At 44.2% G+C, this 14,000-nt stretch overlaps 1 protein-coding gene across 6 annotated transcripts in view; it reads right to left on the reverse strand.

The window, feature by feature from the left end:
- Positions 1-3,210: 3,210 nt before the first annotated feature.
- Positions 3,211-14,000, reverse strand: part of pde4ca (phosphodiesterase 4C, cAMP-specific a) — a 49,595-nt gene continuing 38,805 nt past the window's right edge. For all 6 annotated transcript variants that reach the window (XM_047368976.1, XM_047368974.1, XM_047368971.1 and 3 more), the window contains 9 exons: positions 10,769-10,862; positions 8,158-8,324; positions 7,951-8,049; positions 7,635-7,799; positions 7,422-7,521; positions 7,151-7,305; positions 6,932-7,054; positions 6,381-6,563; positions 3,211-6,290 (listed from right to left, as the gene is read on the reverse strand). In XM_047368976.1, coding sequence (XP_047224932.1) covers positions 5,805-6,290; positions 6,381-6,563; positions 6,932-7,054; positions 7,151-7,305; positions 7,422-7,521; positions 7,635-7,799; positions 7,951-8,049; positions 8,158-8,324; positions 10,769-10,862 — 1,572 coding nt within the window. In that variant the 3' untranslated portion in view covers positions 3,211-5,804. The remainder of the gene's footprint in view (positions 6,291-6,380; positions 6,564-6,931; positions 7,055-7,150; positions 7,306-7,421; positions 7,522-7,634; positions 7,800-7,950; positions 8,050-8,157; positions 8,325-10,768; positions 10,863-14,000) is intronic.

The raw sequence follows: 14,000 nt of genomic DNA on the forward strand, positions 1-14,000 counted from the left end.
TACAGCTAATGCTTTAAAGCTCTGCTTTATATTCATAAAAAGAAACTTTATTAGAAACTGCTTTGGGATTATTTCAGTTGTTACGGACACTGAGACAGAAATGAAAAGTAAAAAAAAAAGAAGCACGAAAGGGTGGGCAAAAAGGAAAAGGGGAGAGAAGGAGAATAGAATGGAGGAAAGAAAGAAGGATGGAGAGAATACAAGATAACACCCTGCTTGCTTCTACACCTATCACTCCCCAAGCAGAGGCCCGACAGAGCCAAGGGGTCCAGGCAAACACCATAGCACCCAGCCCCGGACACCGAGAACCACAAGTACACCGGCAGGCAGGGACACCAACCACCGGCAGGTAGTGTGGTGGGAGGGAAAAGGCCCCACATTTGATGGGGGGCCTAAACTGATCCAAGAGAGGGAGCAGCCCAAGACCCAACCTAACACAAAAAACAGGCACACACAGTCACAATCACGCATTCCCACCCTCATGCGTACACATAAAAACACTCACACCCACACACCCAAAGTAAAAACAAGCAACAATGGATGTCATACACCCACTACATACGCTATACTCCCAGGTCTAGGTGCCGATACCCCCTAGGGACAACCAGTCCCCGGACCCAGGAGGTGGTCCCCTTCCCTCCGGGGGTGGAGACAGGCAGAACCCCCAGCACCTGAACCTGGTCCAGGCTAGCCCGGGCTTGTGCCCGAACCTGAGTGACCCCCGGCCCAGTCAAACCAGCCAGCCAACCAGAGCCGCCACACAATAAAATAGTCCCAACCCCCAATGAATTCCGATTCCAACCCCATGAGCCTCCCACCCCCAATGAACCCCGACCTGAATTTCCCCACAGGGCCACCCCCAAACAGGACACAGATATCGAACACATACCCGAACCCGAACGTCATGAATCCCCTCCCCACAGCACATGGGCACACCCCCGCAGGTGAGTTTCATCCCCGAAAAGCCGACGAAGAACACCCACACAGCACAAGCTCCCGACACAGCCCCACTCCAAGCACCCCCGCCGCATCCTGCCCCAACCACACAGCACGCCGCGACAGCAAGGCAAGGGCCCCGCGCAACGCCACCCCTGTCCCTACCCACAGGTACAACAGGGCAGACACCGTCGAGCACCGAGCTCACAATGGAACCCCTAACCGTACATCAAGATGGGACAAACTCCCCTGGCAAGAGGTCCCCGGCCAGCAGAAAGCACTCACTTTCGTCCCCTACCACGTCCCCGCACCCACACAGACACACCACATCACTGCCACTCCAATGATAGCCCAGGTAGAAACATTATCCAGCTCAGCTCTACCATTGCCGCTCAGCCGATCCAGATGCTGGTGACACCACATCCAAGAAGAGGACACAACCCCTCCACCCCACACGCTGAAGCCCCCCACGCCACCCTCTAGCCCGCCGCCTCGATCCCCCCCCGGACACAACAGCCAGCACAGCAGCACATCGCCAATCCTGCCTAAACATTCGGCCAGCGCAATCACTTCGTGAGAGGGAAACATGCATCAGCCGAGTAACATGGCCGGGTAGGCCAACCACTCCAGGCCAACCACATCCCACCAGCTGCCCCAGTGCAGGCATAAGACACCCCACCCACCCAACCGCCAACCGTAGCCCTGCGCCTGGCCAGGGGCAAGAGCCACAGAAGGCAGCATTGGAGGACCGGTCACCCTGCCAACCCCACACCCAAACCCCGGAGGTACCCCAAGATCCCGGCCACCCACCCTCCCCTACGGCACACCTTGCAGGCTGGCCAGCCCCTCCACCAAAGCAAAGCCACATCTCAATCAACACTGCACACCGCCCGGCCAAGATCCCCTCGTCGGAGCCCGGCGCCAGCCCAACCGATGGACCGGGCACAGAAGTCAGGGACCAAGATCGAAGGCAATCCAAACGATCCTGAGAGGGCCAAAAAGCCTAACCTAGCACCAGACAACCCCCTAAGACCCGAACCCCAGCCCAGATCCCGACCAGAAGGCCCGCTCCCTCTCCTGACCCCAGACAGCAAACAGCCCTTAGAGGCGAGCGCAGCCACCATAGGTTAGGGTAACAAAATACCCTCCATCTTGATGCAATTGACCGCGCTCATACATGTGAATGCCATCAGTTATTTTCTTTAAATACTAGCCAAGAATCAGTTCCAAGGATTAAGTAGTTTTGGCACTAACATATCAACAAGGATACGTCACAAAGTCATGTCTTTATGACTCTTGTCCAAGGATTACTCCACTTCACCAAATATGAGTCCTCAGTTTTGGCCTTTATTTAATGAAACAAACAGGGAAGTCCAAGATCCATATCCCCACAACAGGGAAACAGGGAAGAGAACTGTTCCGTGTAACTAAACATTACAACATTTTCTTCTCCCTTTTTTTTTCTATCAACTACTTAAAAATCCAAAGCAGATGTTTAGCTGAAGATTTTTGTGCCAGTAAACTTAAACATCATAAATGTAAAGCTAAATGGGTTAAGAATCTCTATTCATGCTCTCAGTTTGCACTGGTTTTATAAAGTGGTCTAGGGAAGTGACAGAGGTGAACTGGTGACAGTTTCACAGGCCAAGGCTCACTGATGTAATGGCTTGTGCAACCCAATCCAGTGACCACTGTCCATTGCCAGAAACATTAACTAAGGAACTGGACCACAAAGCAATGGAAAAAGATGGCCTTGCCTAATTATTTTCATTTACACATCATGGATGGCTGAGTGCATGTACAGCACTTTGCTGGTAAACACATAGCAGTAAGATTTGCAATAGGAAAAGCTGGAAGAGGCAGTGGGATGTTGTAGGGAATGTTCTGCTGGGAAACCTTGGGCCCTGTCCCCCATGCTGCTGTTGCTTTGTCTCATATCCCCTACATATGGATTGTTGCAGATCTTGTACACAGGCTGTGGCCTGTTTTATCAAAAATAATCTGCACAAAATGCATTTGAGGTGTGGACATAGCCTCTGAATTCCCCAGATCACGATCCAGTCCATCTGTAGGATGTAACTTCATGGAGGCCCCATCCTTACAATTTACAGAAGTGGGGTCCATGCCTCAATGGACCAGTGCTGTTTTGGAAGCAAAACTGGGACCAACATGCTATTTGTGAGGTAGTCATAATGTCATGCTTTATTTATGCATTTACCCATATATCTATGTTCAAATATTTTGACAAAAAGAAAAAATGCGAAGAGCATGTCATTGAAGAGTTTTTTTTTTGTTTATTGGGAAGTTGTAGTTTAAAATTTAGAGGAGAAACACACCCAGAGTTAAACAGTAGAGTCTGGATTGTCAAAGCTGCAGCATTACATCATATCAGTTCTGATCTGTGCATAAACACAGGTCAAAGACAACTATATGTTTCTGCCTTTAATATGAACTGAGGTCTCTAATTAGCACAAAAACTGCATGGTCTTCATGAACCATAGGGTGAGCACAGGGAAAACAGAAAAATGGGACTGAGAAGCTTCAGAAAACACAGGAGATAATCTGTCACTCAGTTACATCTGCAGAAAAAGCTAAGATGTTGCAAATAAGTTATATTATTAGCAGATTTTAAAGAAACAAAAGAAAAGAAAATCTGAGTAATAGTCACAGTTTGTCTTATTCAACGCACATAAGCCTTAAGTAAGGCACTGTCCATTTGTCTCATCGTGCTAACAGATAGCACAGAAAAAAATACATTGCACATAGATCTCTGTGAGGAAAATACAAAATCATTTAGGTAGAAGACAGGCTAAGTTATTGCATATTGTTGTGCTGGTTAAAATGGGATTAAATATTCCTTACTGTTGAAGGCACCCTTGAAGTTGGAGGGTTTGGTGTGGTTTAGGATTTGCAGACAGAGAATAAATTTACCCAGAAAACTAAAATATCAAATAAAATAAGGCTTCAATAGAAATGTGTAGCTTATTCACACATTAAAACATAACTTACAATTGTAATGGTAATAAAATAAAACAAATGTAACACAGTGCTAATTTTTAAGTAATACATAATAAACTATTTTTGTGATTTGAATCTTTTAGCCAATGTTACACATTTCAATGAAGTCCCTGCGACATCAACACTAACACCTGTAGTGGTCCAGCCCTTGCAATTAAACCACCAACTGAGAAAACAATAACACAGTCATGGTATACATGTTTAAGTGCACTGGAAGTGCAGAACTGTAAAAGTACCATTCAAAGTGCATCTGGTTTAACATAAAAAAATCAAAATAGTCAACCCAATCCCTCCATCACAAAATAAAATGACTGTTATAAGACAATAGCAGATTCAGTGATCTGAATATAAGTTAGAAAAACATAACCACAGACACCAAAGTCCGGTTGGCACACAGAGCGGTACAATCAACCAGCTTTATCAGCTGCTGATGGAAAGTAGCCGGTGGCAAAATGGAAATTACAGTGCTGCTTGTGTCATGCTTGCTTGGCACTTGTTTAGTGTCATTGACTGTTTCCCTCCAAAGAGCAAAATATTGATCTGTGAGGGGAAAAAAAGAGTAAAAATGTGGCATAGGCAACTCTCTATTGGTACCCCGCTGGATTTTTACAGCTACATTGATTTTATCTGTGGAATCTTTTAAAAACACATAGCAGATGCCGGTGACTAAAATAGACTTAAATGTAGTGCTAAAAGTGTTCAAAGCTGGTCACATTTTTGTAGTTTCCGCATGACATTCGTGCTGATCGCTTTTTGTCACAAACAGATGTCAGAATTCTCCTGTTTTGGCGTAAGCCCTTAAAAATCATTATCAGTGCTTGTCAGAGTAAAAAAAAAACTAAACAAATGGGAAAACAGGTACAATTTCATCCAAACATAAAAGATGCAAAATTCTATATTCGAATAGGAAAATAGGAGCGAAATAAAATAAATTTAAAAAAAAAAGAAAATGATACATTTTGAATGCAAAACCTTGCCTCCGCAAAGACAATTATTTCCATTTTTAGACACTAGGAGGCAGCACCTGCTCTCCCTGAACTTTGGATGTAATTCCTCAACAGCTCAGGAATGCGCTAAGGCTGGCTTAGTTTTCTTAATTCTCGATGAAAATGTCCAAGTTTAGGATTATAAAAAAGAAAAAAAGCATAATTAACATCATACCTGTCTGCTGAACACAAAAGACAGCACTGTGCATCACGAGCAAAAACAAGTATTGGTGTACCAGTATAGTAACAGTAAAGTAGTCAGTCCAAACATTTGCTACTTTTAGTTTTCCGCATATCATATTCCACATATTAGTCTGCCTACATGTCCATTTATTCCAATAACTTCACTCATCTGTGTTCTGTTAGGACCTACTCTTCATTTTGTGTATAAATAAAGATAAGAAAAACTATAACATCCTGAAAAAATCAACCAGAATGCTGCTGTCTTCAAAATCTGCATGACAAGAAGTCTGAAAAGACCTTTTACAGTGAATCATCACTTTCTCAGTTTCATCACAAATCCTCAGAAGACACATTTTTTACTTCTTGTCTTCATTAAATGAAAACAAAGAACACTGCAGACAGGTACGAAAGTGTTTCTGTGTCTTTCATGGAACGGTTTTCAAACCTGTCAGTCTTTTTCAGTGCAAGTGACCATTGTGTAAAGCTGCAGACCCTCCTCATCCTCCTCACATCTATCTGGACAGTAGATCCAGCTTGAGTCTTACTGTCACTGTGTTTGAGGAAACCCAAAGAAGGATGGTGTCCATTTGAAGTGAGGGAAGAACAGTGACAGAGGACAAGGCACTGACATAAATCTGAATGAAACAAAGATAGTCTGAGGGGAAACAGCTGTGGCTGGTGCTATGTGCCAAGTCTGAAACGTGGGACCTCAGAGAGGCCTTCTTGGTCGGTTTCTCTGTCTTCTGCCATATCCTTCTCAGAGTCCAAAGAAAATGTCCTACCTGAGTCACCGGTGAGAATTTTGTTAAGCCGTCGAGTTGTGACAGATCCTGAATCAAATGCACCACTGTGTTTGGCTTTGCTCCTGCTGCCCTTCTCTTCTTCAGGTGAGCTATTTGTGTCAGACTCACCCTCTTCTTCTAAGGTCAGCACGAACTGGAACTTCTCAGCCGTAGTGGAGCTCGGGCCTCCGCTGGGTGCTGAAGCTTCCTCCAGAGAGCCCCTTTCTTCATGCCCATCTGTGCTGGGCGATGGGCTTCGAGGAATCATGCTCTGATACCACTCTCTGTTGTCCTCCAGCGTGTCCAAGATCTCCTGAGCATCAGGATGCACCAGATCAGCCCACGTCTCCCAGAGTGGATGAACAACGTAGTCAATGAAGCCCACCTGAAAAAGAACAGTCAAATGCTGTCAGTTTTCTGCACAGCCAAGTGTCCTAACATGCTTTTCTTTACTACCTGGAGTATGTCTTCATACCTGGTTCTTCTCTATGGAAGCATTGTGCTTGTCACACATGGGGCTTATCTCCATTCCTTTGTCTCTCTCCCTGTCCCCCTGAGTGAAAAACTCCACCATGATGCGATCAGTCCAATTACGGTACAGCTCAAGAGGTTTGGTCGGGTTGCTCAGGTCAGCACAGTGGACCATGTTCTGAAGAACCTGCATTAAGAAGTTAGCAGAAGATTTAATAAATACAGTTTGTTACAGAAGTATTCAAAACTCTTTAACTATTTTGTGACATTACAAGCACTAACTCCCATGGATTTTATTGGGATTTTCTGGGACAGACCAACACAAATCAGTGCATAATTGTAAAGTGGACAGAAAATTATACATTACATTTCAATTTGACATCACGGACGCTTTTGTGTCGTTATATCACACAAAATCATAGTAGAACACATTGTATTTACAGAGTGACAAAATAGGGGCATGAATTATTTGGAAGGACCTGTAAATTCACACATTCTGCTTTTCTTTTTTTCATTCTATTTTTTTCAATTCTGTTGTAAGACACAATTTCTCACCTGTATGCGATCTGAATAGTTGTCCAAGAGGAGGACACCCAGACTGGTTACTTTTTTTGTCTCCACCATGGTTTTTAAGTCTGCTAATAGGTTCATGTGTTTAGACATGTCAGTGGCCAGCACCTGCAAGAGCATCGGTCAGATTAGATTACAGCTGATGGGTGAAACTCAGTAAAAAGGCAGCAGTGAAACTGAGCAGGGTTGACTCTTTGGGATTACCATGTCGATAACCATTTTACGCAGAGACTGTCTCTGTTTTTTACTCAGGTTCTGAAAGACGTCACAATTATCTTCCTGTAGAAGCTTAAATCCCACAGCCAGGTGATGATTCTCCAGAACGGACAAGTCATTGTACATCAGGGCCAGCTCTGAGTCTACAGGAGACATCAAAGTGAACCATATTGATGTGTAACATAGCATGTTCTGCACCTTGTCCATTTACAGAACCAAATCAAGCTTACACAATCCTTGTGAAACAATGTAAACTCACTGGTGTTGATGAGAAACTGGTTGGAAACTCCAGGGTGATCTACATCATGAATGGAGCTTGCAAACAGCGCAGCCAAGATCTCCAGATCAGTAAATACGGCCTTAGAAACCCAAAAAAGAGGACAATCAGCATGCATTAGTTATGGGTGAAACAAGACTTTGACAGATCCTACTGCTCAGGTTTGTTCATTGTAAGACATTTATGTGCAGCTACCTCCAGAGCAGGTGTAGAAAGAAGCACATGCGTGGACTGCACCACATCTGCAGCGTGGATGTTGTTATGGTAAGCCACATCAGAGTGGTAATGATCCTCCAGTGTCATCATGAAGTTAATAAAATGGTCCACAGGAATCTTGAAGGTTTTCAGCAAATCACGTTCCTGCAGAAGCAAAACAAAGCAGACACTGGCTCAATGGAGATAAAGACACCAGTTATTTGTTAAAACTTGAAAGATGTTTCATTCATTTAGTCCACCATGTCATAATTTGATGTATTATTGTTTTGCCATAACCATGGTTCTAACAGGGTACCTGAAAGATTGTGTACATTGTGACTGTCAGTGGGCGATTCCCAGAGTACTCTGCTACTTTGAAGATGTCAATACCCCATCTATCAATGTCTTCAAGCTCCTACCAGGGTATAAACATGCGTTTAATAAATAACATACAATATCTAAGGTTCAGTGTATTTCCTCATGTTTATAGGAAAACAAATAAGTGACGAACTTGTCCATGTACCTTTGCGAGGAGCTCTTCCTGGCTGGTGTTGACCCCAAACCGAGGTATGGTGGAGGGGGCAAGACTGTGGGTGGCCTTCTTGACGCCACTAATCTGGGACATGGGACGCTTTTTTTTGTCTTTCTCCTTGGTAGGAGGAGACATGATGTCCATGTCATGTGGCTTCTCTATTAGAATAGGTCGGACAAACAGTTAACTCTGATTTCTCAGTAATCACGTCAAAAAAAATAAAAATAAAAATAAACAGTCACAGTGCCTTACAAAAGAATTCATATAACTTAAACCTTTTCAGATTTTGTCACATTACAACCACAAACTTCAACGTATTTAAATAGAATATTATCTGATAAAACAACACAAATAAACACATAACTGTAAAGAGGTATAACAAAAATATACAGTTTGGTGCGGCATATGTAGCAAGCCCTTTACTCTAATACCCCGAAATAAAATCTAGTGAAACCATTTACGTTCAGAAGACACTTACTTTAATCTCAGTATAAAAGCAACTGTTCTGTGAAGGCCTCAGAGGTTTGTTAGAGAACATTAGGGAGCAAACAGTATCATGGAGACCAAGGCTCACAGGTCTGGGAGAACATCGTGTAGATGTTTAAAGCAAGGTTAGATTAGAAAACAGTATGTATGTAACTTTTTTGAATACCTGCAAAACAATATAGGCAGTGTAAAACCAACACTGCACATCACCCTGAACACACCTCTCCCTCCTTAATGCTGGTGGCAGCATGATGCTATGGGGACAAGGAGGTTGGTCAGATTTGATGGCAAAATGGAGGGAGCTAAAAACAGTGTGAACCAAAATGAAAATCTGTTAGAGGCTGCAAAAGCCTTGAAACTGGGGTGAAAGTTTAACTTCCAGCAGTACAATGATCCAAAACATACGGCTAGACCTACAGTATATTGGAATGACCCAGTCAAAGTCCAGGCCTAAGTTCAAATGAGAATCTGTAGCTTGAAAATTGATGTTCACAGATGTCCTTCTTCCAGTTTGACAGCGCTTGAGCTACTTTGCAAAGAAGAATGAGCAAAAGATTTGAGTCCATCTCTGGTTCTATGAAGTATTGACCCAAATGGGCAGATTTAAAAACAATGTATTATTTTCAGCGATTCAAGGACTTAGGGAACTTTTATTGTCATATTACCTCACACTTACATGTTAAGGTACAGAACTCAGACTCAGGTCCCAGTTAAGAAGCCTAATACCTAAGTAAAAGAAAACCAAGTATAACATGCAAAGCTAAGTATAACAATAAAAAGACAAAATATAGTAATAGAGTAAAATATATGCAGCAAAGAGCAAAAACAATATACATAGGTAAATAGTGACTGAGTGAAATATTGCACCTTTGGTGGGTGAAGTGTTTAGTGCAGGTCAGTGGGCAGTGAGAGAGTCTACAGAGTGCAGCTCGAGTTCAGCAGTCTGACAGCTTCAGAGAAGAAGCTGTTTCTGGGCCTGGTGGTCTTGCTTTGAATGTTCCTTAGCCGCCCAGGGCCCAGTTCCCCAATGTGGGAGTCCAAGAGATGAGAGCTTCTGCACGAGGGTCTGTGGGATGATGGCTGAAGAGAAATCCAGGAAGAAGAGACAAGCATAGGAGTGACTGTTCCAGATGGGTGAGGGCTGTGTGGACCACCGATGAGATGGCATTGTCAGTGGAGCAGTTCTTCCTGTAGGTGTATTGATGGGGGTTCACAGTGACGTTGATGGAGTCCTTCATATTAGTCATGACCAGCCTCTCGAAGCACTTCATGACTACCGGGGTTAGGGCTACAGGTCGGTAGTCATTTAGGCATGCCACTGTGGAACATTTGGGGATGGGGACAATAGTAGCAGTCTTTAAGCAGGTGGGGACAGATGCCAGTGACAATGAGGTGTTGAAGATGTCCGCCAACACATCTGACAGCTGATGTGCGTAGTTCCTCAGTACCCACCCTAGGATGTTGTCGGGGCCTGTAGCCTTACAGGGGTTGATTCCCTGGAGGGTCTTCCTCACGTCTGCTGTGGTCACACTGAGGGGCATGTCACCAGGTGGTGATGTAAATCTGGTGCTGAGTGGGTGTCAAGGTCCTCAAAGCGGGCATAGAACCTGTTCAGTGCATCTGGCAAGGAGGAGCCAGGGATCGTTGGTGGTAAAGTGACCCTGAATTTTCTGGGCTATGTGGCTTTGGCCCTCGTGATACCTGCAGTCATTCCCTTTCTCACGCCCCTGGGTGCTAAAGCCTCCCCTGCCTGAACGCAGCATCCCTACCTTTCAGCAGAGCTCTCACCTCAGCATTCGGCCAGGGTTTCTGGTTCGGATAGCAGGTTACTGTCCTGGTGGTGGTGATATCACCAGCACACTTGAAGATGAAGCCTATGGACAGAGGAGGTGTATACCTCCAGGTCCACCTCTCCCTCATCTGTAGCTGCCTTTCTTTAATCTTCACATTTATGCACTACTAAGTATTGTTGTATTACATAAAATCCCAATAAAATATGCTGAAGTTTGTGGCTGTAATGTGACAAATGTAAAAAGGTTCAAGGACTATGAATACTTTTGAACTGCACTGTACCTGCACATCTACTTGGAGCGCCGTAAATAGAGGAGCCATTTACCGAGAAAGGTGCTGGAGATGAACTCAGACACCTGGTTCCCCGAGCGGCTGGTCTCTGAAAGCTGACTGAGCTCCCGGTTCAGCATTCTCTTGAACTGAAAACAAATAAAAGAAGAATGCATGAGGCTGATCAAACAGAACACAAAAAGTTGGTTCAGTTAGAAGCTAGAAGTCACAAATCGAAACGAAACTTTGGTGGAAAACTACTCTTTAGGCATGCAAACAACCTATAGGTAAATATGATCATATATGCGTAGCAAATGGGGGAAGAAGATCTTCTCTCATGTTTCATCCACTAGGTGCTTGTGTCTTCTCAGACTCTAGACAGGTAACACTAAACCCTGGTCCAGTCTCAGCCAAGTTGAAGGGGTGAGACCAGCCTCTTCTCACCTGAGCGAACATCCACGGCGCACAGAGAAAACAACTCACTTCTGGCATTTCAGCACAAAGATACTCATAGCAGTCAGAAAAATCAAAAAGGAATGAAAGACAAGACTTTCCTTGTTCTTCTGATCAGCACAGCATCCTTCTTAAATCTAATTCAATTAAAGAGTCCACCAATTAGTTTGGCCTTTCTACGAGCAGCCTTGCAGATGTAAAAGTGGTCCATGGCAGAACAAAAGGATGGAGAAGCAGTTAAGGCAATGCAAAAGGATGTGAGGCAGAAAAATCGCTGTGCCATGCTTCCCCGATCCCTTCTAATTTACACTGTTGCTGCCTGCTCACTATGTATGTAAACAGAGGCAAGAGCTACTCCAGTGTCCGCCTCCTTCAAAAAAAGGAAAAAAAGTCTAAGAATAGCAGCCAATCAGGCAGCAACTACAGCTACAGTTAGGAAATCAGGGTTGTCATTGGAGTGGAGAAGCACAGAGTAGGCACGGCAGATAAAAGCAGGGATTGTTAGATGCGCCATGTGCACAAAGTTTAAAGAAGATAGAAAGAGAAGACATTAAAGGAATACAAAGAAGAGTATTACCGAAACAGCATGGAATACAAATAAGACACCATGCACCATAGAAATATGCTTACTTAGTTATCAATCAGTCAGATACGAGATTTGTTACAAAATTTGAACCAGGTGAAGCTGGTTCTGGTTGCTCTGGATAAAGCAAATTTACAGACAAAGAAAGATTTTCATCTTAAATGCAAAATGGAAATATTTTTTGTACAGTCTTGGATTAATTACTGTTCCGAATTGGTTGTTATTTCAGCAAATGGCATGTTTTAGAGTCTGTATACTCTAGTTAACAATTATTCGATTTCTAAATCAGTAGACGATTATAACAATCGATTAATCGGATTAATCCGATTAACTCTTTCAGCTCTAGTAAGCATGTACAAAGAAAAGTGAAGTGTGTGGAGAAGCATGCTTTAATATGCGTTAAATGGGAGTGGTGTGAAGGATGCCTGATCAAGGAGTCCCAGGAGAGCTTTAATATGCGTTAAATGGGAGTGGTGTGAAGGATGCCTGATCAAGGAGTCCCAGGAGAGCTTTAATATGCGTTAAATGGGAGTGGTGTGAAGGATGCCTGATCAAGGAGTCCCAGGAGAGCAGCAGTCTGAGAGGAACATGGTGGATGAGAGGAATACATGAGCTGGAGCGATGCTATTTCATTCACAGCTCTTACTTTTCATGCAGATTTTTGTGCACGTGAGGTGAGGTAAAGGGGGTCTTTATAAGCCGTCATTTGTCAAATCCTTACTAGTAAACCTGATGTAGGAGATAGGTTCAGAAATCTGCACCAAGACAAGACCATATTCTTGAAATATAAGCAGTTCCAGTGGCATTACAGAGAAAACAGCCTGTTTATGTAGAGTAGGACATAGTTAGAATTCCTATTAAAAGACGTGTACAAAGCCTAAAACTAAACCAAAATGTTTTATTACAGTACCATAATTTCACAGTGGAAAGTTTAGGAACATCCAGCCTACAATTTGAGTACGTTTATTCAGTGGGGAGGAAATCCTACAAAAAGAAATGATCCGTATGATCACCGGCACAATTATTAGTATCCTTGGTGTCAATACTATAAAACTTTTTTTGAAAACAGCACAGCCCGTAGGCTTCTTCTATAGGCTTTGCTTACATTTAGCACGGGGATATTTGGCATTCCTCTTTGTGCAATCTCTCCAGATTATCCTGGATTCTTTCTCATGCTCTCTTCTCTTCTGCTTAGTTTTCTGTAGGTCTGGGGACACATGTAGCATACCAAAAGGTTGATTTTGTGTCTTGATTTTTGTGGTTTAGTCTCATCTGTCTAAAGCTCAATAGAGTTTAACCTACAATCCAGTTTAGTTTGTCAGATAAAATGAGACAGAAGCACTTTGAGAGAATTTCAGGACTTTTTAATAAGGCAAGAGTTGCTCTGAAACTACCTCACTATAATCCATTGCTGGAATCTGATTATTTTATAACAAGATGGACATGAACAAGACACCCTTATGAGGACCACACTATCGAGGCACGTGACGTTGCCCGGTACGGCGGAGCCGGGATCCCACCCTGGAGCCAGGCCTGGGGTCGGGACTCCTCGGAGAGCGCCTGGTGGCCGGGTTGCTCCTTGCGGGACCTGGCTGGGCCAAGCCCGAATGAGAGACGCGAGGCCATCCACCAGTGGGCCCACCACCTGCACGGGGAACCATGAGGGACTGGTGCAAAGAAGATTAGGCAGTAGATGAAGGTGGAAACCTCGGTGGGCCGATCTCCAGATCGAGGATGGCTCTAGGGATGTGGAATGTCAACCCCGCTGGGGGGGAAGGAGCCTGAGCTTGTATGGGAGGTCGAGAGATATTGACTAGAAATAGTCGAGCTCACCACCACGCACAAAGTGGGCTCTGGGACCCATCTCCTCAAGAGAGGCTAGACTCTCTGATTGTTGTTTAGGCCCACGGGGTGAGCGGTAGAGCCGAGTATCCAGCCTTCTTGGCGTCCCTGTCGGGGGTACTGCATAGTGCCCCTCCCGAGGACTCCATTATTCTGCTGGGGGACTTGGGACACCTGGAGAGGCGTAATTGGGAGGAATGGCCTCCCCGATCTGAATCCGAGTGGTGTTTTCATTATTTTTGGATTTCTGTGCTAGTAACGGATTGTCCATAATGAACACCATATTCAAGCAAAGAGGTTTTCATCAGTTCACTTGGCACCAGGACACCCTAGGCAGGAGGTCGATGATTGACTTTGTTGTCGTGTCTTCAGAACTTCAGCCTCATGTTTTGGACACTCGGGTGAAGAG

This window comes from Girardinichthys multiradiatus, chromosome 6, assembly GCF_021462225.1.
Source record: "Girardinichthys multiradiatus isolate DD_20200921_A chromosome 6, DD_fGirMul_XY1, whole genome shotgun sequence".
In the NCBI taxonomy this organism is placed as follows: Eukaryota; Metazoa; Chordata; class Actinopteri; order Cyprinodontiformes; family Goodeidae; genus Girardinichthys; species Girardinichthys multiradiatus.